At 39.6% G+C, this 27722-nt stretch overlaps 1 protein-coding gene and 1 long non-coding RNA gene across 3 annotated transcripts in view; one reads left to right on the top strand and one right to left on the bottom strand.

Annotated features, from left to right (window-relative positions):
• ADAMTS9 (ADAM metallopeptidase with thrombospondin type 1 motif 9) overlaps positions 1-27722 on the top strand; it is a 161860-nt gene that overhangs the window by 97927 nt on the left and 36211 nt on the right. The window contains exons 29-30 of one of the 2 annotated variants that reach the window (XM_074313242.1): positions 20808-20975; positions 27549-27722. In XM_074313242.1, the coding sequence (XP_074169343.1) occupies positions 20808-20975; positions 27549-27722 (342 nt within the window). The remainder of the gene's footprint in view (positions 1-20807; positions 20976-27548) is intronic. The other variant, XM_074313243.1, reaches the window with a different exon arrangement.
• Positions 19-27648, bottom strand: LOC109461183 (uncharacterized). Its single transcript, XR_002139652.2, has 5 exons — positions 27532-27648; positions 16609-20291; positions 16221-16273; positions 3400-3545; positions 19-139 (listed from the first exon to the last, which is right to left on the bottom strand). It is a non-coding gene; the product is annotated as an uncharacterized LOC109461183 (long non-coding RNA).

Genomic DNA, 27722 nt, shown 5'->3' with positions numbered 1-27722 from the left:
TGCTTTAGGTGCTTTGGAATAATGCTTGTCCAACCGAATAATGAGAATTTATGATTTCACGAAAGAACTGTGCTTTTATTTCTGTCTGGCTAACTTATGAATTTTGTCTACCTCATTTTCATATTAAAGTTTGCAGCTCCTGTAGGTAGAAAGAGAAAATGTTTGACATCGTTATTTTATCACCTCACTGCATTTCTCTCTGGCAAAAATAAAGATTGTAAATATCACTACCATATTTTCTGAATGCAGTTTTGAGCAGCCAAGCCTAGCATTATCTGAATAGTTTGAGCAATACAGATTTCTATGTGTTTATATAATAAAGCATAATTTATTTTTCCATGTTATTTAATTTTATATACAATGTTTATAAATCAGTGTTTATCAGCAGACTGTAAAGTCAAATAGGCTGTGAACTAGAAATGCACATGTATGTTTCTTTTGGTTTTAAAAGTATACATTTTCATTTTGTATATTCCCTCTAACCTGTACCATCCCTTTCCCAAATCTGAGTAGCGAAATGGCAAGTTTTATGGATAGTTTAAAATATGTATTCTAAAGGGATACTTCTAAAAATATATTCTGAATTGGAAATGGTGCTTAGTGACATAAACAAAAATATATGAGGCATAACATTTTGTTGTTTCTTTTTTCTTTTCTAATATTGTTGTCCTGATTCACTGAGTCTCAACTATGAAATATGAATGCTCCATTTATTGAATTTGTAGGTAATGATAAAACATAGCCAGAAGACAAAACAAGTGATTAGAAAAAATGGTTCTGCGCATGTAAGCGGAGCTAGGTATGGAAAAAGCTAACCTAAAAGTGCGTAAATTTGATCATACCTTATTCTCTGTGTTCAGATAACTGTAAAAGACTTATATATGTCAATTCTGTCATTTGCTCACATGTAATACATTTCAGAAAGCATTTCTTATTAAAGAAAAATAAAGAAAATACTGTAACCACAAACTTGGAAGTTTTAAGAGAGGCTGCACTTGTCAAAAAATTATAAATCATGAAAATGGCCCCAGACGCCTATTGGTTCCACATTCCCCTCCTAACCCTCCATTTTGCATTATAATTTATTATGGTAATTGAAGATGACAGGACCAAAATTAGGGAGTCCATATATGAGTTTGACATTTTTATAAGGTGCTGAATAAGGTGAGAATAATAACTTCTCCAAAGCAGATGATGATAGTTAACTTTTACTGAGTATTTACTATGTACCAAGCCAAATTAAACAAATATACATCACATTTAGCCCCCATGTTACCCTGTGAGGGAGGTGTTATCGTATATCTGTTTGACTATGAGATAATCTACTTTAGTGATCAGACTTCAGTGTTACAATACTCACTATACTAGTCCTTCTTATTTTGGTAGAAATAAACAGCCCATGTACGTAATGAAGTTTTTAAACTCTTGTTTATATTAAATAAAGGGTACGCCTAACACCCAAACTGCATCAAACCTCAATATTATTGATGTACTATCGACCCTGTCTATTTGACTCCAATAACAGCAAATCTAAATCGATTACTATTATTGGTATATTCCCAAAACCAGTAGTTAATGAATGCTTTAAACAACCGACTATGATTAGGGAATGGCAAAACACATCGCTCTTTCATTTTAAAGATATCGTATTAGCTAGATTAGGAGGGTGATAGAAAGATTTTGACCATAAGGAATATCACATTAAATGCATATGCGTTTTTAATAAGTATAAGAAGTTTTACTAACTAACAAACACACATCTTAAACATAAGTAGGGCCTGTTCAAAAAGAAATAAGAAACACATTATTTTGTTCTATCAATATGGAGTATAAAAAATAAAATAGTTTTTTAAATCAAAGCATTACAACATGAAATTTCTATATTTACCTGAATCTAGTGTAGATTAAGACTCTATAAACCATTAGTCTGAAATGTGTTCAAAATAAGCAAAACACTGGCCGGCATCTATTTTACTGGACATACACTTAGCTGGCCTTTTTTTTTCTAGGATTTTCTAGGATTTCTAGGATAATTGTGTGCCTGTCAGAGACTCTGCCCCTGCTTTGCGACAGCTGATACTTCAGTTTTCAGCAGTCCAAAGTTTGGGGGGTGGGGTTGGAGGGTTATTAGACCCAGAGGAGGAATGTACATCCGCGTGCTCAATCACGTCAGAGAATTGTCTGCTGGAATGGAAAGGGTTGGAAACTACAGAATGTGGAGTGGGAGGTCGGGGTTGCATCCTAGTCTAACTGGCTGGCAGGGAATCCTGACTAGTAAACATAGTCGAGGAAGATTTATTTTATGAAGAGGGAGGAAAAACTCTGGGTCATTCCTTTGAAAAAAAAAAAAAAATCATTCAGTTTTCAGCAAGCACTTTTTTTATGTGCCTACTGTGAGCCAGGCACTGTTCTAGGTGCTAAGGCCATAGCAATGAACAAGTCAGAGCTATTCACTCTAATGGAGAAAGAGAAATTTTGGTATTAAAGGCATAAAACTACACACATAATTAAAGACTGACACTTGTTTTTTTCTGGCAGCCTCAACACAATCATTCTATTCTATATAGAATACCATGGAGATATATATATATGATCTTTGTTTAATAAATCTCTCGATCCTGTCTTTCCTTTTATATGTTCAATTGCCTGATCAGTTTCAGGGATAAATGCTCTCTGGCTGATGGCATGGAACCTTTAAAAACCTCCTGGCAGAGAACAGGCTTCGATTCCCTTTTACATTAGAACCCATACATGAGTTCAGTGGTCTCAAAGCAAGGAGAAGTGGAAGGCCTGGCTTCCTGCCTCTCCCTGCCTGAGTGCTCAGCTCCCACACAAGTGTGGGAAGTTGTGGCCAAGAACAAATTTCCCGTTTGTTATTTAATGGGTACCAATAAAAAGATCTGGAATGTGTGGATTGCCACACCCCCATCTTTGCTTCTTGTTGTTGTTGTTTTCTCTAAACTGGGATCCATTTCATGGATGGTTTTAATGACCACAGTTTCCCTTTCCAGAAATTCATAAAATGAAACTTTGGCAGAGCCAAGAAAACAGTGTGAAAGAAGTTGTACAGAAGATAATAAATATAAGCTGAACCTACAGAGCCATCACTATTAGCCAGACCTGCATCCCCTTTTCTTCTATTAGAAAGATGTCATGCCTTGGCCAACACAGCCCAGTAACTTTCTACAATGATCTGGAAGCCACATATGGCTAATATTGAGCACTTGAAATGTGTCTAAGTTCAACAGGGAAGTGCATTTTGAATTGTATTTAATGTTGCTTATTCTAAATTCAAAGAGCTACCTGTGGCTGGTGGCTACCACATTAGACAAGGCAACGTCAGGCAACAGTGCGTCTTTAGCAATTAATAATAACTAGCAAAGGAGTTAATAAACTTACAAAAATACATTGGAGAGAAAAACGCTGTATCAGCATGTAAGGGGTCTCTGCGTAGGGTGCCCTTGGGTGCAATGAGTGGCATTCTCTTGCCTTTCTTCTGTTTTGTGCCTTTGTTCTGGAACTCTTCAGCGGGTGTTCCCTGACAGCTGGGCATTAGAAAAAACAGAGGACAATAAAACGAGAGGCTATCAGAACCAGCTGTCTTGAGAGTAGTAACTCCAGGGCCTCAGTGTAAAAGCAGCTGTTAAAACAAATGCTCCTCTTGTGTACTTCAGAGTTCAAGTTCATCGTGGCAGTAAGTTCAGTTAAGGAGAAAGAATGTTTATGTGTTCAGTGGGCTGAAAGGGCAAAGCTTGATTGATGCTTTTTAGGAGAAGGCAAAAATGGAAAACACCAGGTAGCCACCTTGCAGAAGCTTGAATGCCAAGGGATCTTTCCTTTTTTTTTTTTTTAAATGTTGTTTCATGGTTCAGTGCTGTTCAAGCTTCTCTTTGTTTTTAATTATTTTTTTTTTTATTGGGGAAGGGGTACAGGACTTTATTGGGGAACAGTGTAGGACTTTTTTCCAAGTCAAGTTGTTGTCCTTTCAGTCTTAGTTGTGGAGGGCACAGCTCAGCTCCAGGTCCAGTTGCCATTGCTAGTTGCAGGGGGCGCAGCCCACCATCCCTTGCGGGAGTCGAACCGGCAACCTTGTGGTTCAGAGGACACGCTCCAACCAACTGAGCCATCGGGGAGGCAGCTCAGCTCAAGGTGCCCTGTTCAATTTTAGTTGCAGGGGGCAGAGCCCCCCATCCCTTGCGGGACTCGAGGAATTGAACTGGCAACCTTGTGGTTGAGAGCCCACTGGCCCATGAGGGAATTGAACCGGCAGCCTTTGGAGTTAGGAGCATGGACTGTAACCGCCTGAGCCATGGGGCTGGCCCATCTTTCCTTCTTTGAAGGAAAAGTTTCAGGAAGGCAGCTTTTCACATTTACTGAGCCCAATAGGTGAAGGCTGAGCCTATTAGCTGTGCAGGGCTCTGTTTCAGATACACCTCAGAAGAAGCAGAGTCGAGGCAATGTCTCCTCCATCACTGTAATTGTCATCATTTAACTTTCCAAAACCTATACTCGACAGTGTTAAGAAAACCCTTATGGATTAATTCACTTAATGTCGCCCCCCCAAAAAGAATTAAAATGTATGCAACAACATTCACCGGAAATAGACCAATGATGTCATCAATTCTCTTTTCCAGTGACCAGATATAATTTGTTTGTTTGTTTGTTTGTTTTCCTTTAGGGCAATGTCCTGAATTAAACTATAAACCATTCAGGTAGTTTTATAGAAGCTCTTATAATTTATTATGCTTACTCTCAGGTTTTCTGTGCACTAAAAGGGGAAATAATTCAAATAATTCTCCCTGAGACACTGTCCTCTGAAATATCTCAGAAAGTGAGTGAAGAGATAGATTCAGCGATCCACAAAAGAGCTGTTTTCCTCTCCTTTAATTTTGCAGTGTATTTCCCTCCATGATTGTAGGGAAGGCTTTGGTTTTTTTAATTATAACAATCACCTTTTGAAGCATTCACTTTTTGCTAGGACTTAGGCAAAACAGTTCACCCATTATCTAATTTGATCCTCTCTACTTGATGAAGGTAGCACCATCAGAGAGGTTAACTAGCCAATTCTAGGTCACATTGCTGAGAAGTAGCCGAATCAGAATTGGAACCCAGGACTTTCTGACTTTCAAACCCCTGGTTGTTAACCAAGAGCTAGTCCCCTCATTTAACTGTTTGGTTGATGAAGTGGTGAAATGCAACCTCTATAGAAAGACGATGCCTACAATTTAAATTTTCTGTCTTCCCAGATTGTAACTACTTGAGATATTCTGGAACTATTGAGCCATTTACAAATTTTGCTCAGAGCTCTAAGGGGATGAATATGAGAAAACTGCTTCTCTTATAATTAAACCAAGTGGTAAACAGCAAAATATGGGCCTTCTAGAAGACTGTTCGGGGGGGGGGGGGGGGGGAGCATACAGTACCGATTAAGCGCACATTAGGTGATATTTTTGACATTTTAATATAGAAAAAGAAATACAATAACTTGAAGTAATAAATCTTAAGTGTTTTCTTTGTTCAGTAGATACATACTCCAGACGCTAGATTAGATGTTTTTAAAGCCAGTTTAGGGGATTTGCAGATGTTTGTGGTGATAAGGTTTGTAGTAGAATGTGGTATGTTGTTATGCTACCAGTGAACTATGAAAAATGAAATTAAAATTTATTAAAAAGTTATCTCACACTAATAACTCTCTGGTTGAAATAAAACAAATTAAATGCATTGAGAGATCTTCCAAACTATTTCTTGAGCTAAAACTAAGCTATAGGAGTTGAACTCTTCTAATGGCAAAACTACGTCTTATTCCTTCCCATTGGTGGGACAGGCAGCTACTCTGATTCTGTCCTTGGTTCTCTTCCTTTATTCACCCTCAGTCTCCCACTAGTGCTGTATTCCTCAATCCCTGTGACAGGGAAATGACGAAACATGGTTCTGGTGTAAGAGCTGGGTAAGATGATGGAAGGGAAAATGTAACAGGGAAAAAGAGTGAGTCTGATTCCTTTTCCTTAGCAGAGACAGGGGAAGAAATGTGGACATAGCTACTACGTTTCAAGTGAAAAACCTGTGCCCCAAACCTTTTATTTAATTCTCCAAACCTTAATTTTCTTTGGGCTGAGGAGGTCCACTGTTCAAACTTGATGCATTATTCAATGTGGACATAATAAACGATACAGAAATGAATGAATGAATGAGCCTAGCTACTCAGGAGGTGAACTCCTTATCACATTGGCCTAGAAATGTGGAAATAAAAGGCAACTTGTAGGAAGGAATCATTTTTAAAAATACATAGGATTGGACAGTGGTGTTGTATCAAGAGTGATTTCCTGACTTATAGAGTTGTGTGGTATTTATGTAGGAGAGTGTCATTGATGTGGGAAACTAGTATTTTGGAGATGATGAGACATTATGTCTGCAAATGCTCTCACACTGTTCAGAAAAAAACAAAATAATATTGGCATATATGTATGTATATAGGAAGAGAGGAAGGAGCAAGTGGTGAAATGTCGACAGCTGGTGAATATGGATAAGAGAGTTCTTTGTGATGTTCCTGCAATTTTTCTTTAAGTTTGAAAATTTTCAAAGTATGTTACTTTTTTTAAATTTCTAAAAGAAACATAAATATGTTCAGAGTGTATATTTTACTTCAAAAGGAAGTGAAAAGTATATCTGGATTTATTTCAGAACTTTAAAAATTTTGACACGTTACAAAGCTGTTTTTAATCTCAGATTTGCACTGTAACGTCATAATAAAAATGGATACTCTAGCCAGAGCTCAGCATAAACAGAATCTTTCCTTGTTTCTTATTGGCTTTTTTCTCATGACTTTATCTTCTTGTCTCCTCCTCCCTTCCTGCCCCCACCCTCTTCGACCCATGCAACGAAAACGAAAGGCCTTTGGGAATGTTGTGTTTCTTGCTCCTCTTTTTCCCAGGGAAATCCGGACTTTCATTGCAAGTCTTGCCAGGAATCCCAGTAAATACTTGGCCATATGTAGACTCCCCCTTTTTTTTTTCTCCACTGCTCCCTTATCAAAACCCAGGTTCCTTTGAAAGGGAAAGAGTTTTTCCCAAAATTGTGTGCTGTTTGTTTTCCTTGCAATTAATAAAAAGGCCTCACCCAACCAACTCACCTGTTCTTGAATTTGCAATTCTTAATGAAATCATCATTCCCTTCTCGTTAGTTTTCTCTTAATCAGATGTGAAATACCCGGGAACCCCTTAGAACAGCTTGTCACAGACACAGCGTCGGGGAGGAAGTGCGTCCCGGAGAGCATGTTTGTTCATAGTAATCGGGATCTTCATTGCTGTGCGTGGGAGCTGACTTCACATTGTACATGTCATGTTCTCTGCAGACCAGGGCTTCCCAACCATGTTAGCGGAAGATCTTGACCTTGTAGGATTGATGTTCAACAGGCCCGTTACCCCTCCAGCTACAAAGAAGCTCTGTGTGCCCCGCCCCATCAAGTCAATTAAAATCAGTTTCAAGAGCTTGTTGAAAGACTTTCTGAAAACCTGGGGATAATTCAGTGGGTCTCAGTTGGGAGTGATTGTTACCCCCCAGTGGACAGTGGGCAATATCTGGAGACATTGTTGGTTGTCACAAGTGGGTTGGAGGTGCTACTGGCATCTAGTGAGTAGAAGCCGGGGATGTTGCTGAGCATCCTACAATACAGAGCATAGCCCCCAACAACAAAATGTTGACATAATGCCAAGGTTGAGAAACCCTGTGGAGACATCTGGTGGAGAGAGGGAGGACTCATAGTCAAAAGTCAAAGTTGAAGGCACAGTTGCAAACCCCATGGAATGACACTGGTTAGCTCAGAAAGCACTTCTCTCTGGAGAATTAAATTTTCCATAATATACTATGTGGGATCCTAGGAAGCCAGCAGGGTCAGTCAAAAGATTTGCAAGGATGAGCTAAAAGTTCAAGGTCTCAAAGTTGCCTCACCAGACTGTGAATCTGCAAACCAACAAGCAGTGTCACTCACTCTCTTTTTGGAGTGGGAAGGAAGAGTTGTAAGTGTGTGCAGATGTGCCCAGTGTGATCCATAGGCTGTCTGTGTGGCAACTTTGGCAGGAGTGACCAACTTTGGAAAGAAAGGCATAAATGAGAATGGGTATTTCTGAGAAAACCAGGGTTACTCCAACATTTGGATTGTTCTAATAGCACTGATTGTTCATATGTACATATTTATTTTAAATTCATGTTTTAAACCAACAGTGCTTCCCTCATCCATAATAGAATTTGCACATATGTAATGGTCCAGCTATATCTAGGAATTGGTGTCACAGTTGAACATTTAAGTTTTTCTTTGGGGTACTTTTAAAAAGGATTAATCCTAGTTTGCATTTTATCTGTGGAGCAGCAGACCACATTTCTGATTAGGGACTTAGACAATAAATGGGTACAGAAAGTATTCCATGGATTGTAAATAAGTATGAAGCAGGGTTTCCCAACCTCAGTACTATTGACGTTTGGGACCAGATAATTCTTTGTTGTGGGGCTGGTCTGTGCATTGTACAATGTTTACCAGCATCCATAGCCTCTACCAACTGGATGCCAATAGCATATCTTCTTGGTTATGATAACCAAAAATGTATTCAGACATTGCCAAATGTCTCCTGGAGGGTAATATCACCACCACCACCACCACCCCATAGTTCTATGGATTTCTTACGGTGAAATTTTTCTTTTCATATTTTCATGGGTATTAGGTAGGTATAGTCTACAGCATTTCCCAAACATATTTGATACCAATCCATATTTTCTAAGTCAGAGAATCTTTGAGGTTATAAAATTGTTTCCTGCCTCCTCTCAGGGAAGATAAATCATTACATTGTAGAGATCACCAGGTTTTCACCATCAGTCATTTCCTCACCATTTGTTTTTTTTAAAACCCATCAGAGGAAGCCATACGTAGGTGATTCATTTTTCCAGATGTATGGTATTAATTTGGCTTTTCAATACATGAATTTCTGGGGAGGAAAGTTTCTGAAGTTCTACCTCTCCAAACCTCCCCTTTTCCATTTTGCAAATATTTCTTGCTTTGGCAGATGGTGAATGCTATATATTTAACTCCAAACCCCACACCATACAGAGACACACATATAGGCTCAGAATAGCAGAAAATAGGCTCAACTCTGAGATCAGTGGGTGAGAGAACATTTTAGATGATGCATCTCCTAGCCCTAGAAGGAAAATCAATTTTAATTCTTCTTCAAAAAGGTCACTAACGATGGCCATAAACACTAGTAGTGATTCCAGCGCATTGAGATCGGAGAAGAAATCTATCAGTAGAGGAAAGACAAGCAAAATGAACCCAAGACACTGTCATCAACCTCAGACATTTTATGGTAGGACCTAAATTCTAATGAAATGTGGGAATTTTCCCACAATGTTTGAACTTTCTTTGATGGAAGACCACAGGAATTTCTATTAAAAGAAGACACGCAGACTGGTGACCAGTGTAGAAGAGGTCTTGGTTGTCCCTCAGGCAAGTGGGTACCACCTTAGAATTAACTGGAATCTTAGATTACCAATGGACTATGTAAAAAGCCCTTTAAAATGAGAAATTGAATTTTGCCTTTTACATAGCTATAACCTTACCAGTGATTCTAGGCTATAAATTGGGCACATGCCAATCTTCCCTAAAGAAACGAGAAGACAGAGCCCCGACTGAAAATTCGCTTATCTAAATGAATGAGCTTCTCCACATCACAGTCACCAAATGATGACCAGTCTTACCTTGACTGATGGGGCACAAAAAGGTGCCCATCTGCAGTTGGCCAGATAGATTTGACCAGAAGTGGAAACATAATAACAAAGGTCCTCATTTACTGCGCATGTGCTGTGAGCCAAGCCCAGGGCTAGGACTTTGCAGGCATTATTGCTAATCCTCATGTAATCCTTGCAAAATGGACCTTATTTATGCACGTAGGAAATCGGAGCTGCAGGAAGGCTACGCAAGTTTCCCCACATCTTATAACCAGTAATTCTTGGATCCAGACCTGACTGACTCTCAAGCCCCATGCTTTCCCACTTCCTTTCCAGTAAGGCTTTCAAAACTTCTAGAAGTACTGATTTTGATATGTGACCCATGAAAGAAACAATCTCTGGCCCAAGTGGAAACCAGTTTAGTGCTCTTCTGCATTTTTAAAGCCAGAGAAGCTTAGTTCTCAGGATCTGAATGTTTCTCAGGGGTTTTGAGCCAGGTCCCTGGTTTTGTTTATTTTACTTATCAAAAGGGGAAGGTAGCTGAATATTTGCATTTTGAATAGAACAATTTTAACACTGCACTTGGTTTCAAGTGGTTTCTAAAGGAACTCAAAATTGAGCTTGGTCACCTAGCGTTCCCAGACCGGAGCTCTGAAAGGGTCAGCTTGCCCCCGACACTACAGCAACCTTGGATGGTGTGAATTGGTTCATCTGGAAGGAAAGGTCTGCTGGGCTAAGAAAAATTGGTCTCTCTGGACATGCCCTGATCCTAATATTTGGGTAACAATTACCCACACTTAATAGAGAGGCTTGTGGTGGCTAGTTTGTCAAGAGTGTACAGGAGGGTGGCAATGATTCATTTCTAACAAATTCAGTCTACAGTTACAAAATCTCGGGCTTGATGTTGGTTTTGTACTCCTGGCTATCCTATACTATGAGGGCTTTTTTATAAATAAAAGGAAACTTAAAATCAGGATCAAACTTAGACACACTGTTTTGTAACAGGAGTGTAGTTTTTTGCTTTTAAATGTTTCCAGGCAAAATGGAAATGGATAATACCTGGCTTAGATAGAGACCATTCTTGTCCATCACCTTTCTTAGTAGTCTACTTAAAATCTGTCTATCTACACTTTTTCACCTGGCAAAGGTACTATTCTAAGATGACACCTCCCAGGGGGAAAAACAACATTATGTGTCACTCAGGGTGTGTGGTGGTCTCAGTGGCTTAGAGCCTAACTTTCAATGTCAGTCTTGCCTTTGCAGGGCAGTATAGCATTCTGAGTTCCCAGCTTCTGCCTCTTACTATCTTATATCACATTCTCGGGTAAGCTTCCTCTTAGATGTTTCCTGTGAAGTATCTAGTTCTGTAACTATGAATTAAATATTAAACCACAAGAGTACTTAGCCAGTTTTGGACTGAATCGACGCAGGAGATAGGAGAGAGCAATAGTTATTTATTTGGTCTGTACAGTGAACTGAGCATGGTGAAGAATGTTTACTTAATCCTTAAAAATTCTTGTGAGATAAATGGCTCTAGATTCTATTAGATGCTATTCATTCACTGATTCATGCATTCCTTTGTATATTCTGTAAGTGTCTGAGTGTGTTCTATAAACCACATACGGTTCTAGCCAGTGGGGATATAGCAGTGAACACAACACACAAAAATCCTTGAACTCATTGAGCTTACGTTCTAGGGGGGATTGGAGAGATAACCTACAAATAACAAACAAAACAAAACAAGAAAGGGTAAACTGTATATTGTGAAAGAAAGTCGTTAGTCACATAGATAAGAATAAATTAGAGAAGAAGGTAGAAAATAGCAAGGAAGAAGAGGTAGGGACTGTAATTTTGAGGTCAGGCAAGTCTCCATTCAGAAGGTGATGTTTGAGCAGAGATTTGGGGAAATACAAACACAATCCATGTAGATATCCAGGAGAAAAATATTCCAGGTTAAGACCCAGAGACAGGAGTACACCAGGCATATCTTAGTGATAGCAAGGAAGCCAGTATGGCTGGGATAGAGGGTGTAGGGGTGAGATATGAAATTACAGGTCAAGTTGAGGGAAAGAACACGGAGATCATAAAAGGGGGAGAGGAAAGGAGGGTTAGACCACCGGAGAGAATTTTGCTTACACTCAGTGAGGTGGGAAGCCATTGAGGGGAGAGGGAGATTGAGTAGGATCATGAGTTTGTTCTAAAAGAATGATTCTGGCTTCTGAATTTACAAGAAGCTACAGGAGGAACAAAGAAAGGAAGCCATTGCAGTAACTTAGATGAGAGAAGACAGTGGCTCAGATGAGAATGTCCACAATGGAATGTAGTGGAATTCCAGTACTGAAGGCTGAGCTGAGAGTTTGGATATGGGGTACAAGAGCAAGGGAGGAGTTAGAATGACTCCAAGCACGGTGCACTGGGTAAGTGGGAGGATGCAGCTTCTACTGATTGATATGAGGTAGACCACAGGAAGAAGAGCTGCGAAGGAAGATTAGGACTTCTGTTTTGGATGTACTGAGTTTGAGATGCTTATTAACCATCATTGCGTACATCACATTGAACAAAATTGGAAAGAGATGCTTGCCATGGTTAAGCATGTTGCGTAAGATCACAAAGGAAGAGACAGTACTAGTCAAATCAGGCCTGATTGATTTCAAAACCTCGTTCATAACTATTCCCCTCTTCTACCCTCAACCTTTGGATTTCCATTTGAATAAAACTTCAGTTAGTGTAAGAATAATGTAGATTCACAGAAAACCATCAAACATTATTTTAGCTTCTTTTAATGCCAGGTCTTCTATATTGTGAACCATTTACACTTTAGCTGGTTTTTATTTCTTCTAGTCTCATCCTTTCAGAGTGGTACTTTTGAGCCATTTCTTTACCAAAAGGTAAACAAGAAAAAGAGACAAGAAAAGCCACAAAGGCCTTGAATAGTGCATGTTGGCAGCGACTTGGTCCTGTCTGAACTCCTGATAGAGCTATGCAGAGTTGGAGGCTAAGCATCTAATTCAATAATGGTTAAAATGACCTTTTCCCCTTGTGTGGAGATATATTTCTCTGGATACAAACTCAGATATGTATGTACATCTCAGTTCTGGGGTGGCATTAATATCCACCCAGAAGCAAATTAATTATATGAACTACTTCCCCAAAACAGTTGTAAATTTTTCAGCGTAAAGATGTTTGACGTGTTGGCATGTAAAGATGTTCCTTTCATACCAAGTTGATGGAAGAAGGGCCAGACAGGCAGAAAAAGCAAGATTGGAAAATGCAATTAAGTGAACTTTGCCCTGGTGTCTTTTAAATGACTGACACACAGATTAGCTCTTTCGTAGGAGGAAACGGGTCAAGGGCATTGGTTAGATGAAAGTCCAGAGACAACCTGCTTGGATTATTTTTCTACATAAACATTTCCAAAGGTGATTTAAGCTTCTTGGGTCTGTTTTTGACTGCCTGTGACAATAGCAAAGTCGTGAGTGGATGTTCCTGAGCACTGTCACCTTCTGGCAGAATGACACATCCAGGTAGCCTTGAACCCTCCTGCCTGGCCTTTGGTCATGGGCCACCTTCAGAGTGCCAAGAAACTTTGGTCGCCATTCCCATCAGCCATAGCTTTTCCATCAATTACTTACTTAGACACTCCTTCACTCACCTTGGCAACAGCTGAGACTAAGGACAGTGGAACAAATAGCTCACTCACTACCCTCCGTGTCTTCCACTCCCCTCATAGATAAACCTGTGGCAAGCTCAGAGTGTAGATGCTTGCGCCATCTTTGCCTCTTTCCTGACAAACGCCAATATTATTATTCTGTTGAAGTAGGTTACAAATAATCATTGTGTGTATGTAGCCTTGAAAGGGGAAAGAAGTTGTATAAAAATAGTGTGGTTGGGAATGGGGAATGGGAGGGCATGTTAGGGGTAATGGACTGGTGATATAATATGCTTCAAATTCCTGGGGACACCACTGGATGTGCCACGATAGAATTCACCAGATGCTGCTTTTGCAGATTTTCTTGGTTTTTGTTTTCTGTCTTTATAGGTAGAAAAACTGTCATATTTATACTCGTGCAGAACAAAAAGAACCCCAGTTTGAGTTTCATAACTTGCATAGCTAATTTCATTTGCTGCTGTATTGAATGTTAAATTCATCCTTCCCCCACATGGAGTTGTTACATTATGAGGTACGGAGGGAACAGCAGGAGAGCCCTGTGCCTCATAATTCTTGGGAGTAATGAGAGGTGGTGGACATAAGCACCTCTCCCTGTCTCTCCTTATTGTTTGGCCCTGCCAGCTTCCTTAGGAGGCGTATGCAGGACCACCTACTCAGCTGTAGTGTTGACAACAGCCTTCAAGTGTGCGCCAAGAGTTGACGTGTGAATCTTAGTTCCTTTCTCTCACAGTCTTAGACCTTTGTAGCATTGCAAAGGCTGGGGGGGTGGGGGGGCAACGGGAATGGAAGGATGACCTAATGCCCCATCCGGCTAGGATGACCATGACTCCTGCATGTGCTTTCTTCCATGGTGTTCCCTGCCAATCTCATGCTTTCTCAGCTCGTTTTCATGGTAATAAGTGCCGTGGTGGTCCTGGACATAAACAGCCATCAGGCGGGCCTGTCAACACTGGCTTTTCCGCCTTGAAGTCACAGCCCTTGTTTCCTGGCAAAGCTTTCTCTCCTTCCTCCTAAGTGATTTTGGTTCCCTGATGTCCCCGTTCAGAGCCATTCTTGTGTTGGAGAAGCCGTATAAAAAATCCCCTAAATGTGTTCATACCTGCCAGTTAAGAGATGTTTTCTGACAAAGAACTGTGGTCACTCCCACAGCCAAGCTGAGCAGAGCAGGGAAGTGAGCAGATATGTATTCGGTAATGGGGATCACTGAGGTTGATTCTGTAGGACACTTAAGAAAAAAATATATTTAAAACATATGAGAAACATAAGTCGTTCTTGAAATAAGTACAAGCAGGAAAGGCTAGAGATGTGGCATTCAGATGTGGTGTCTTTCTTTTTCTTATTTGTCTTCCTGTCTTCTATGTTTAGAAGAGACCCTACTCATAAGTAATAATCTATAAGAGTGAAAAGGACACTGCCAAAAGAGAAGGAATTTTGAACATTTATGTCTGCTCTGTGCATTTCTCTGTGACTTTGGGAAGGAAAGCTCTTCACCATTCACATGGGTGAGATTCTGCCAGATTAAGTCCCTCCTTCCCCCAGCAAACTCCTGTGTTAGAATGCTAATCTTAGGTTCCATTAGTTAACATATATATATTTTTAAATACTCACCTTTTAAACCACAGGTTAGGAGATGCTCTGACAGACTCTACTGAATGGCAGTGGTGACGGTGGTGACAGTGCACATGTGTTGACCTTTATACTGTTAGACCGGATCACCAGGAACTGTCTGTGTGCATCTTCACCCACTGGGCACAGCTCTGCTGAGTATGGATAGTGCTGTCGTCCCCATTTCACAGCGAACAAAGCTGAGCTGAGCAAGGTTAAGTCGCTTGCCCCAAATGGCACCAGAGGAAAGTGGCAGCTGGCATTCAGCTTAGGTCTCTCTGACTTCAAAACCTGTGCCTTGAAATGCTATGTTTTAGAGCAACGTGAAGACAGGGGACTGTCATTTCCTGTGCAGGCCTCATGCACACCCACCCCTTGGAATTTGTTCTTGACTGGTACCTCGGTACAAGAGCTTCTCTGTTCACTCTTGTTCCTATTGCTGTGTACATCTGTCAGAGCCAAAGGTGCAGAATCCATGGCTGCCTTGCTGCTCCCTGTCCATCGGGCTATCTCTTTATGAGCATCACTGACTTGGAACAGAAAGAATCGGGATGTCTCGTTAGCTGTGGTTCCCGAGCAACGCACACAGGACACCGGGCCCTGGCCACACATCCCCAGCGCGATGGGCGAGCACCGAGTAGTGTTCTGTGGTCGGTGCAGGAACCCAGTGTGTGCCTACACCGACTCCTTCCTTACTGTGTGGCTGAGAACATGCCGTGTCTCCTTTGCTCTAGCGTTGAAGTTGTAAAAGAAATAGAAGGACTGGGTAATCTTTGAGATGCTCTACACCTCAAATGCTTGAGATATTAGTCCTTGGTGAATTGGCCAGCCAAAATTTACAACCTGCAACCTTCCAATTATGAGCATGCAAAAAGTCATTCACCAGTGGATAGTCCCGACCCTTGGGTGCCAGCATTGCATCATTTCTGATAGCATACTTTCCAGATGAGGATTGACTTTATGCTTTGTTAAACAAAGTCAAAATGAGAAGAGCTTGTTGTTGTTACGAAAAGACGCAACTGAACATTTTTTAAATGAAGTGACATAGATGTCATTTTCATATTTTATGGAATCAAAGGAAAAGGCCTTGAATAATAATTAGTAAGGTCTCCCGTCTCAAAACTGAACTTTGCCCACCAGTCTCACAGTCATGGTTAGCTACCCCAATTGTCACAAATCCTTAGGTCAGGAGAGTTTTGACTTAACTTGGTAATGGCATCTAGTATATTACCTTTCTGTTGACCTTTCAGTGCTTCCTTATTTCTATCCTGCTGTCGGCCAATCCTGTGGTGGGAAATACAGACTCGTTGATCAGCATCCTCTGTAGCACATTTTATATATACAGAATCTTGTGTATCTAGATCACTTGGAGACATGAGTCACCTAGATACACAGACCTGTGCCCGGACACTCTGCGGGGTGCTCCCCCTGGACCATCCGTTAAGCCACACGTATCAGGCGTCTGCTACAACTCAGGCAGTCCTGATTCACACTGTACCTGCCCGAGGGCATCCTCTAAGCCCCACCATCTTCCAGCCCCACTGAGCAGCTTCCTTCTAGCCTGAGCCTGTGTGCATCCCTGCTCCAGCCTCTCCTTATTCTTTCTGTGGAGTCCTTACCAGTTCCGGGGCAGCTCTCCATCTTCATTTGGATGTCCAAGTCCTCACCAGCCTCAGCAACTCTGGGGATCTCATTCTCTTTAGGTCTTCAGACCTTCTTTTCCAGGCAGACACACCAGGGTTGTTTGCTGGCTTCCTGATGACTGAGAAACCATGTCCCTCAATATAAGTGAAAGGATTGATGCCAGAAGGCCAGGGACAGCACACTGGACCTTAATCCACGCTGGATACATTGCATCCAGAGCTATTACTCAGGAGAGAACAAGCCCTCCCCCTCCACTGAAGTTATAAGCAGGCTGCCCATTCCTAGGGTTTCATTTCCCCCCAGAGGAGTTTAAATGTAAGGATTTCAAACTCTTAGAACTTACTTTGTGGAAAGGGTAAGGCAACATCTGAACAAAGCTCCAGTTTAAACATCCCCTTTGAACAGGTTCATAGAAACAAAAGCCTGAAAGCCCAGGCATTTGTGATGGACCTTGATGTTTCTAAATAACAAGCAGAGATTACATTGTTTGGGAGTCTTGCTTCAAGTTGGGGATAGAGAAATCATTCTCCAAAGAAAACAAGTCACAGTCCTATTGGCAAATTAGGAGGCCAATTCAGCTGCAGATTTAAGGAATTAAATATTCCCCAGAGCAAGAATCCTCGGATACACAGTCAATAAATAACATGTACAAGGTGATGCACCAAATTTAACTATTCTCTCAGTGACACATGCCGATGCAAAAGTCAGTGCCTGGGAAAGGACTGGAAATGATCAGATGGAAATTTCCCTCAGAATATAAGAGCTGACTAACACGTATTTATTTAGTTATCAAAATGGCACGTGTTTTATAAAGTCATAATAGACCCACTGATAAACCTGTTAGATATGAAAATTTCCATGAGCAGCTGTTTTTCTTCATTGCTAAGTTAGAAAGTGTAAAACAAAAAGTGTTTTTATCAGATTAGATATCTGGAGAATCTTCTAATCACTTTTGGATCTTAATAATTTTTGGCAGATAATATGTACAGTGAGTCACGCTGAACTGTATGGCATTTCTTTTTCCAAGTCAGTTCCATTCAAATCCCCAAATAAGAAAAATGCACATAAGAATGGGTAGGATGCAGCTAATTCAGATATTAAAAGATTTTGAAAGCATCATCATTAGAAAGTGTGTCATCCATCTTTATTTCACGGGCAATAAGATGCTGGTAGCATCTCAGAAGAATTACTATCAGTGATGTTGATGATTTAACTGTTCTCATTATGCTGTTACTGTTCCTGACAGACATCTATCTACTTGTGTTGAAGTCATGTGGGCAGAGGTGTATGTAAAGCCCAGTGGTTACACCATTTAGAAAGCTCCAATTGTTTCTGCTAATAGTACCTATCTCTGTGGTTATTGGGATGATTAAATGAGAATGCATATAAAGGCTTAGAGCAGTGCCTGGCGCAGAAGGAATGTGGGAAAGCTGTGCCCTTTCTAATTCTGCCTCTGAAGATTGCTGCCTACTTTTAGGTTATCTCTTCCAATGACCACTGCGCATAATTAAATCAGTATTTCTGTCAACTCCCTTTTTCCTCTCCTTATTCAGTTTATTTAGTTATTTAGTTAAATGAGACCATGTCTTACCGTGACTTAAAACTCTTCGGTGTTTCCCATTGCATGCAGGATAAAATTCCCTTATTCAGGGACAGCTTGTTTGGACTGTTTGTATATTGCAATGACTATCCCTAAGCATAGACTTGCTTTAAGGTCACCCATGTTCATCTGATTACTCTAAGAGAACTATGTCTGTATCTTCACACTAATCACACAAGTATTACCATCCATGATTCTAGATCCTTTAAGTTCAGCCTATTTTCTACAAATAAATATATCCTTGACTCCTAATGCTGTTTTCCCATCTCCATAAATGTCATTTATCAATCCAGTTGCCCAGACCAGAAACAAGGTATCATCCTTGCCTCTGCCTTCTCCCCTCCACCTCACAGCTGATCCATTGGGTACTATCACGTCTACCTCATATAAATAGGTCTTAAGTCCACCCCCCTGCCTACCCCAACACTCTGCATTCTCATCTAAGCCACCATCGCCTCTTGTCTGGACAAATGCAATAGCTTCCTGAGTGGTCTTCTTGTTTCCACTCACACTGTATTCCCATCCATTGTCCACTCAGCAGTCAAGGTAGAATTTTTGAAATGAAAATGAGACCATGTCTTACCCTGACTTAAAACTCTTCGGTGTTTCCCATTGCATGCAGGATAAAATCCAAATACAGTATTATGATCTATGAACTCTGCATGCTCTGGCCCCAGGGAATGTCTCAGGGAGCCCTCTTCCAAGCACTCCAGTCTGTTTCTTTCATCACACTCATCTTAGTTAATAAGCATATACTTTCTTTTGGCATCACATGATTAATGCTGGTCTTCTTCACTGGTCTATAACTTCATGAGGGCAGAGATTATTTTGGTTTTGTTCATCATTATATCCTCAACATTTTGTATAATTCTTGGAACTAAGTAGGTGCTCAATAAATGTTGGTTGAATAAACAAATAAACTCATCCCAGATTCTAATTGTACCTTATATTATTTTCTTGTTAAGGTAACATTTTTAAATATTAAAATTAGTTACTAATAATAGGGAACACCTGTGTACAAGTCATTAGATAACTAGTTTGCAGAGATAGTTCTAGGAAGTTCATCCTAAAAACCTTCTAGAATTATGTCCCAAAATCTTTATACGTCAAAACACTGTAGGTTGAATGATGGATATTTTGGTTCTGGTACAGGTATTGAAATTGGGCTCCTTCCTTCCACACTGTATACTCTATTAAGATTTCCAGAATAACTGCTCCAAATCATAATACTCATAAGATGAGAGCTCACATTAAACACCAATGTACCCGTCTCCTAAAGTAAAAAATTATATCCAAACCTGTTAGGATACATGTTTTAAAAATATCATCTACTATTGGAAACTTTATAATGGTTTGTGTTTACTAGAAAAGTATGTCTGGCACATTTATGAATGATATAACTTTGAGCATGCTTGGTTGGTAAGAGTGGTTGGATTGATACCAGGCTACATGTTTTACATGGCGCTATTTATCTATTAGGCATAAAAGGGCACTTTAGTAATTTAAGTTAACAAAATCACAAAGTTAGTGGGGGATATAAGAAATATCAAATAGAAGGAAATGACATTTGAAATCTATTTTCGTTGCATTTTCACATTTTGTTCTTCATTCTTAAACTCATTTCCCTCTAAAAAGCAAGAATGTTATATTGGGAAATAGTGTGTCTTGAAAACCTGACCCAGCAAACTTATGATCCAAGTGGTAATGATTTCCGTAATTGTTAATGAGGCAATGGAAGTTGGATATCTCAGTGCACTCACTGGGGCCAGCCTCTTGCCTGTTCTACAAGAAGCTGTCATATCAAATTTTTGTCCTGACTCCATGGGCACTTTGATTCCTAAACCTTTGAGAAACCTAATCTGAAATCAAAGTCAAGTTTCTTAGATGTGGTCAGACAAGGTCACATTTAAAACAGTTCAGTGAACCTGCAGACCAAAGTTGAAAGGTAATGCCTCCCTCCCAAACTTGGCACAGACTTACCTGCTAGCTTACCTTTCAGTTTCTAAGATGCCTTTTTCACCTCCTTCTCAATGGACTGGGAAAATGAGAGTTTATCCTCTGAAAAAATGGTAGAAGAGTTTCCTTAAATTAAAATCATTTAATTAGGAAATTACACACAATTGTATTTCAGAAATGTACCTTTATCCAAATCAGTGAATCATGAGGGTTTTTGTTGTAGAAATATCTTGATCAGAGATTGCATGAAGTAAGATATGCCAAAGGAGCCCTTACTAATTCATAGAAGGACTTCTTTAAATCAGAATTGCATGGTAATGTCAGGTTCATGGACTTCATTTTTTGGCCTAAAGTATCAGGATTTACCCACTCTCTTCAGTGATCCAAAACACTATACAGGATTACATAGCTGTAATGCTATGGAATATTTTTACCCCAATGCTACCTTTCTTCCATGTCGAGCCTTGACATATTATCCAAAATGGCGCTGGAAAGTGGGGGAATGGTGACTCTTGTTAGTCATGATCTTAACATTTCACCACACAGGTTTTTATCAAACTTCATGTGATTTAAAAAAAAAAAAAAAAAAAACAACCTTGCCATTGCTTTATATTTCAGTGTTCTGTCTCTTGTGGTCGAGGGCATAAACAACGAAATGTTTACTGCATGGCAAAAGATGGAAGCCATTTAGAAAGTGATTACTGTAAACACCTTGCTAAGCCCAATGGGCACAGAAAGTGCCGAGGAGGAAGATGCCCCAGATGGAAGGCTGGAGCCTGGAGTCAGGTGAGCAATGCTTCTCCCCTACCACTGCTTCGTTACCTTCGGGCACGTGGCTGACACCATCATGTTGGCTTGTGTTCCTGTGCTCAGTTTTCGTTTTTCAGAGGGGAGCTTGGGGACGGGGAGGGAAAAATCTTTATGTCAGGAGACTAGCTGTGGGACCTTGGGCCAGTGGCTTCAGCCCTTGGTGCTTTGGCTAATACCTACAGCAAGGTGGTTGTGAGGATTCATTCTAAGTGGTAATCGATGGAGATATCAGATGTGAGCGCAAAGTCGCCCCTCCACACTTTGCTGATGTCATTTATATTATCAATCACTACTTAGAAAACCACTAATTCAGATCGCAGTAAGGTCACCTGGCAGGAACTGAGTTTGAGTTTACCTTTGAGGTTCTTAAAGAAAAGACTGTCAATATAAAGTAGTAGAGACTATTTCTCTTGTATACAGAGAGTTAGGGGACAAAGGGAAAGTTCTCTGTCATTTTCTAGCTATGTGTCCTTGGGTGATTTGTTTAACCTTCCTGAGCCTACTTCATATAGTTCTTATGAGGATTCAATACAAAAATGAATGCCACGTAGGGGATTCAGGGATCTTGAATCTCATAGGCTCTCAAGAATAATAATTTTTTTGTGATGAGTGTGATGTGTATCCGATGGGGAAGGGGGGGGGTAAATACCTAAGAAACTAATTACGGTTAGACCCCACTAATTCTACACATTTGGTGATTTAGTCAGGAATTGGGTGTGAGAGTTTCCCTGTTGAATTCAAGAAGAAACTCTAGAAATTTCTATTTACCTGCATGACCTAAAGCCACTGGCATCTAGTCCTTGAAGTGAATCTCGTTACTCCATACTCTGCCTGGTTGAAGGTGCTTACTTAAAAGTAATAAGGCTCAATTTCTTTCCTCGTGTTCTTTGTTTAATGATTCTCCTTCTCCCCATTGATTTGATGCAATGAGGTCTGACTGAATTTGTGGTTCCCCTCTGCAATGAAGAGTCATGCAGATACTCCTCAGAATCAATAAAAAAACTAGATTCAAGTTTGGCAGCCTCAGGAATTGATTCTTCCAGAGCTTGGATCTTGATTTCTAAGGCCCTAAAGAAGCATTGGACAGCTGTGCTAACATGGGGAGGAGCTGAGAATCCTCCATTTCAACGTGACTAATGGAGAATTCCTCTAGAAACGTGCTTTTTTCTTAAATGCTCTGAGCTGGCATCACTGTCCCCCATACCTTTCAGCTATATTCTGCTTCCCAGATATGCAAATTATGGCCTGCACCATTCTCCAGCAGAGTGGGCAAATCCCTCTCAAAGCCTTCAGCATAATGATCATGCCTTTTTTTTAGTTTTTGTTTTAATTTAATACTCAAAGCATCTGTGTCTTGCCAGAGCTAGCTCCTTCTCTGGCTTCCTTAAAGGATGAGATTTCAAAGCTGTGTTTCATATTAGTCGTCTTTTAATGGTTTTCTAAGTGATTACTGTCATCTGCCACTTCCAGTCCTTTTGTTTTGGAGCCATTCAATTCATGTAAAAGCCTGAAGCTAATATTATTTAAGGTACCACACTAATTAACTTGTCCTGTTGTAGATTTTCATGCTCTGTTACTGTTCTTTATGTTCCTTAGCCTCTATTTGCCTATTTGCAGCTTGCCCTGAATATTAAGTTTAGAGAATGTAAATGATGGTCATTTTAAAGTCCAATTCATTCAGTAAAAAGACGATTAAGAGAATCTTTTGCTGTTTATTGGTAAACACAGAGTGAGTTTTACTCCAGTATCCTGTGATCCTGAGGGAAAGTCTAAAATTGCTCACAAAGCTGTGATGCTTAGGTTTGAACCCTGGGGATTTTTCTGAACATAAGGTAATAGGATTATCAGAAAGCCTCCCCAGAAAAGACCGCACCTGTTCAAAATGATTGCTCAGAAAAGTCTAGTCACCTTTGTAGAAAATGCAAGTAAACACAGTTATGTAATGACCTGTGGCCAGCTTCATAATGTCCTGATTTGATTTGTAGAAATGAATTATAAAAGCAGGCAAGACAAGGTGCTGCACAGGTAAAATCCAATTGGTGCAATTTAGAAGAGTGCCTGAAAATAATCAGGTCCAGTGCGTGATGGAGAAAGATGGTCTGCATGATTAAAGATTATCTGGGTACTAATGATCCAGTGGTAAACAGGAGTGTCCCTCAGGTAGCAATATTAAAGCAAGAGTAATGACTATCTATTTGCCACAAATTTAAAAGAGTTTATATCTGGTCCCTCTGTTTTCTGCTGGTAGCTATTTTCTAATCATCTCGTCTTCAAGGTAGGAAGAATAATTAATGCAATTTCTCATCATGTCAAACTGTCTGATGATAATAAGACATAGAGAATATTGTAATAGGTGACTGGGAGAGCCAAGCTAATTTGCAGAATCTCTCCCTCAAAACTGGTGTTTTGGAGTTTATAGTAGAATATTTTATTCCTACGTCTTTTGAAAATCTTTAATTTCTAAAGGAAGTATTTTCCAATAAAAGCATGTCTTTTATTGGAAAGCATCCTCACTATAGTTTAAAAGCTTTTTCTCCCCCAAAATTCATGTTCAATTTGTTTAGATGATTTTGATGAAGAGCTAAGGTTAGACACCCATGAAATTTTAAGATAAAAATCCACATCAAATTCTTGATTCAGCTTCATCAATGTGAAAGCTCTATATGCTCCAGATACAAAAGCATTCCAGAATGAGTTTTTTAAACTTACCTGTTCCTATAGAAAGTCTTTTTTTAATGAAAATCAGAAATGCGAAGAATAAACGGTCAGATTAGGACTTATCAGTCATGAATTCATTTAGTGGATGCATTCATCAATCCTCTGTCACATTTCTTTTTTATGCTGTACTATCTCTGTGGTCAGGATGGGCCTAACAATCAATTTCAAAATGCCATGATTCAATGAATACTCCTTGTTTTCTTTCTTACTGATACAAAACATAACACTGTGTCTGGCAATGAGTGGTGGCTTAGATTCGGGGAAATAATTCAGTGTCTTTCAAGCTCTTCAGTGCTAATGCCAGAATAGAAACTGGCAAATTGCAATATGAATCTTCCAGCCATTTGGGTTAGGATTTTTCTCATAATTACGATGAGAGCAGCCTGATGGTGGTGTCTGGTTCTGAAGTGTTCTGCAAGTGTTAAGGGAGAAACATGGCAAATGCATAGCTTGTGTCTTTTGAGAAATCAAGGAAACCGTATACGCAGGGTCAGTGATGAGAAAGAGAGGTGCTTTAGAGATGTGTGCTCTCCATTATTTTGTTTGTATTTGAACTGTAAGCATTGATGTTGAATTGTTTGAGTACAGGTTTCTCACCCGCACTCTTGCTGACATCACACAGAAGACTGCACCATATTAGCACCATATTTTAAAAACTGGAAGGTACATTGTAATCCACAGTAACTACAGTACGTTGCCGTGGACAGAATTTACTTTGACTGTTGTTATATTTTGTTTTGGTTTTTTCTTGTTTTTGTTTGATTTAGAGTGATTATCTCTGTTCTTTGCTTAATTTATTTGTGGAGTATCTGCCTAAAAGGTTTACTAAGAAATACAAAAGATATTTTATGTAAAAGATATTTTATGTAGCATATAGCTCTCAACTGGGGTGATTTTGTACCTCTTGGGACATTTGGCACTGTCTGGAGATAGCTTTAGATGTCATAACGTGGTGGAGGAAACGAAATGTGACTGACACCTAGTGCGTGGAGTCCAGAGATGCTGCTGAAATTCCTACAAAGCACAGGACAGCCACCAACAAAAAAAAAGAATTATTAGGTTGAGAAATCCTAGTTTAGAAACTAGCACATAATAAGTGCTTAGTAAAAGTCTGCTATTATTGTTGTTATTAATATTGTTATAGTTGCTTCATATAGTTATTTTTCAAGCTAGTCCCTCCTTTAAATAATGTCACCACAGTAATACTGGAAGAAAGTCTATAAAATTCTTTCCAGGTTTTCAAGTGTATATTATAATTCTCCAAAATCAGAACTTCCACAGAGATTCTTTTTATCCGTGGAAATAGGCGTCAAGTTCCCTCTTTCAGTTGGTGAACTCTGCATACTAGCATTGCACAGTACGGAGTAGAGAGATGAAACATAGCTCCCGGCTTAGTACTTCAGAACTAAAAACGTCTACTTTTAAACCTGCACAAATAGACTGGCATGCTGGAATGATGGCTGTGGGGGAAACACATTAATAGAGACTGCTCAACCTTTTTCCTCTGCAAACTAACGAAAAGATGTACTAAATAGAACAAGAAGAATTAAGCATGCACATGTGCACATATCACCACCATTACCACCTCTAGGATCATGCAGAGGTCTTTTTGATGCTGTTTTATTCATGAGGATTCTGTACAAATCTCTCTGAATTCACTAAGCAAGGCCTGGCTAGCTGTGTATGCAAATCATTGCCTCCCACGACACAGCACTGGAAGAAAGCAGAAACACCGAGAAGTCACACTCAGGCAGTGCAGTTCATTTTAAACAAAGATCCCCATGGATGCAGTCAGTATACAGGAAGGCAGAGCTTGTACCTTGCTGTGCATTTACATCATGTCAAAACTTTGTTGTATGTTTTCAAAGCTGGCTTTGACATTATAAAAACAGAAGCCACAAAAATATATTATGTAGTTGAATTTTCCTGTGTCTTTATTTGCCTTTTGAAATATTATTGAACATTGTAGGCAGTGATTCTTTTTTTTAATGTTGCATACTTCAGGCTCTTAATACCTTGCTTTCGTTGAACCATATGTAATTTTCTCAATAACAATAACATAAAAAAGAGGTTTCGTTTACTTAGAGCCTGAATTGTACGCACTCTAAATGTCTTCAGCCTTTTTTCCTTTTTCTTTAGGTTATGAAAGCTTCTGAGCTTTTGCATATGTATATCAGCCCTATGCCCAACTCAAATTTGTTTATTTAATCCTTCTTATTCTTTCTTTGTATTTCTATTTGGACACATTGTTCTGGAAATGTACTGTTTTATAATTAAGAGCCCAAATTCACACAGCCAAAGTGTTCTTTTGATGGTTGTTGTTTGTTGATGATGAGAATGTTTGAATGTTTGTCATTGGTGTGGTCACTCCCCCGTGTTACAGTTCCTTGTTTCCAGTGTAATCAATGGGAAATAGTATGTATGTTGCTCCCATAAGTGATATGTGGCCATTCTTTGTAGACAAGGCAATCTCTTGTGTTCAGGGCACCCCCTGTTCCACCCAGGACATAATGACTTTAAAAGTCTGATTTTTTGTGGGTCACAAATGCATTCAATCCAATTAATACAATTAAAACCAAACAAGAATATGTTGCTCCAAAATATTTCCTTCTCTTCAGCTAGCTTTGATATGAACATCTGAGCTCCTCCCTGGTAGAGACTCATCTGAAACGATATAATTTTCCTTCTACGTAGTATCATCTAGTTTCTTAAAATCTGAAATGGCAATAAAATTAATAATCATCAGAATCCATTGGGTGTACTTTTTGATAGTATATTTCTATTAACTCAGAGTTAGATGAGTCTTACCGCAGGTTAATTGGACAAGAATTCTTTTCTAACTTAAGAGTGCATAATTCTATTCTTTATGAAGACTTCTTCTTAGGAATATGGATTTAGTGTATGTTAAACTTGTTTTCTCAAAGCCAGACAAATTAATGGAAGCTGAGCTATCACAAAACCTTGGTAAAATTTTTAAATAGCTAAGTGTAATAATATGCTGTTCTTTCCAATCAAACATTGCCATTAGTTTCTGACTGTCAAAACCTTAATAAAGACGATAATTCTTGGCTTGAGATTGTAAAATCCAGCAATGAAGCAACCATTAAAAAATTAATTTAGAAGAAAGTTAATTGCAGATTTAATATGGTGTTTTGCAACTTGGTCAACAAAATGTTTCAGCCTGATGAACAGTATTTTTCACGAGCTGAAACATTATGCCTGAGGAAATGGTTTTTCCTTTGTCAGCTTTTCTTCTTATGTATTCAACTTAGGTTGTACACAGACAAAAATACTTTAGAGAATTCCATAGTTTAAAAAAAAAAATTTATCTGTTGCCAGGAATAGGAGCAAGAAAAGGAAGAGACTGGAGAAAATAATTCTACTTATAAGGCCCTAAAAGCTTCATGATTTACAATCCTTGGGTTATAGTTTTAACCTGCCAAGAAATTCTTCTTGTACAGTACTATATCTCCAATTTCAAGAAGCTCACATCCTCCAGGACAGAAACTATTTGGGATTTTCATTTCACATGGCAATACGATTTCTAGGTTGTACTAAATGTTTCTTTATGATCATTCCCAGCCTCTTCAATTGTTCAAGAGTTTTGCTAACTTTTGAGATTCCTGAAACTTGAATACCTTCCTTACCAACATTGATAGGCAGTGAGTTCACAGGTTAAGACATTGCCCTCGGTCCCTTTCATTGGGATTTAGAAAACTTTGTGAAAGGCATTGTATTAGGGGTTCACTCCCCATGTCTGTGACCCTCCCCCCACACCCTTCAACACACAGTGTTCCCCAAAGCTCCCACTTACACACTCTGTCTTCTTAGTGCTCTGCGTCCTGCGGCCCAGGTGTGCAGCGGAGAAACGTGGGCTGTCAGATGGGAACACACAAAATAGCCAGAGAGACCGAGTGCAACCCTTACACCAGACCGGAGTCGGAGCGAGCCTGCCAAACGCTGCCGTGTGTTCTCTACGCCTGGAGGGCAGAGGAATGGCAAGAA

Source organism: Rhinolophus sinicus, linkage group LG10, assembly GCF_036562045.2.
Source record: "Rhinolophus sinicus isolate RSC01 linkage group LG10, ASM3656204v1, whole genome shotgun sequence".
NCBI lineage: Eukaryota > Metazoa > Chordata > Mammalia > Chiroptera > Rhinolophidae > Rhinolophus > Rhinolophus sinicus.
This window is presented reverse-complemented; position numbering and strand designations above follow the sequence as displayed.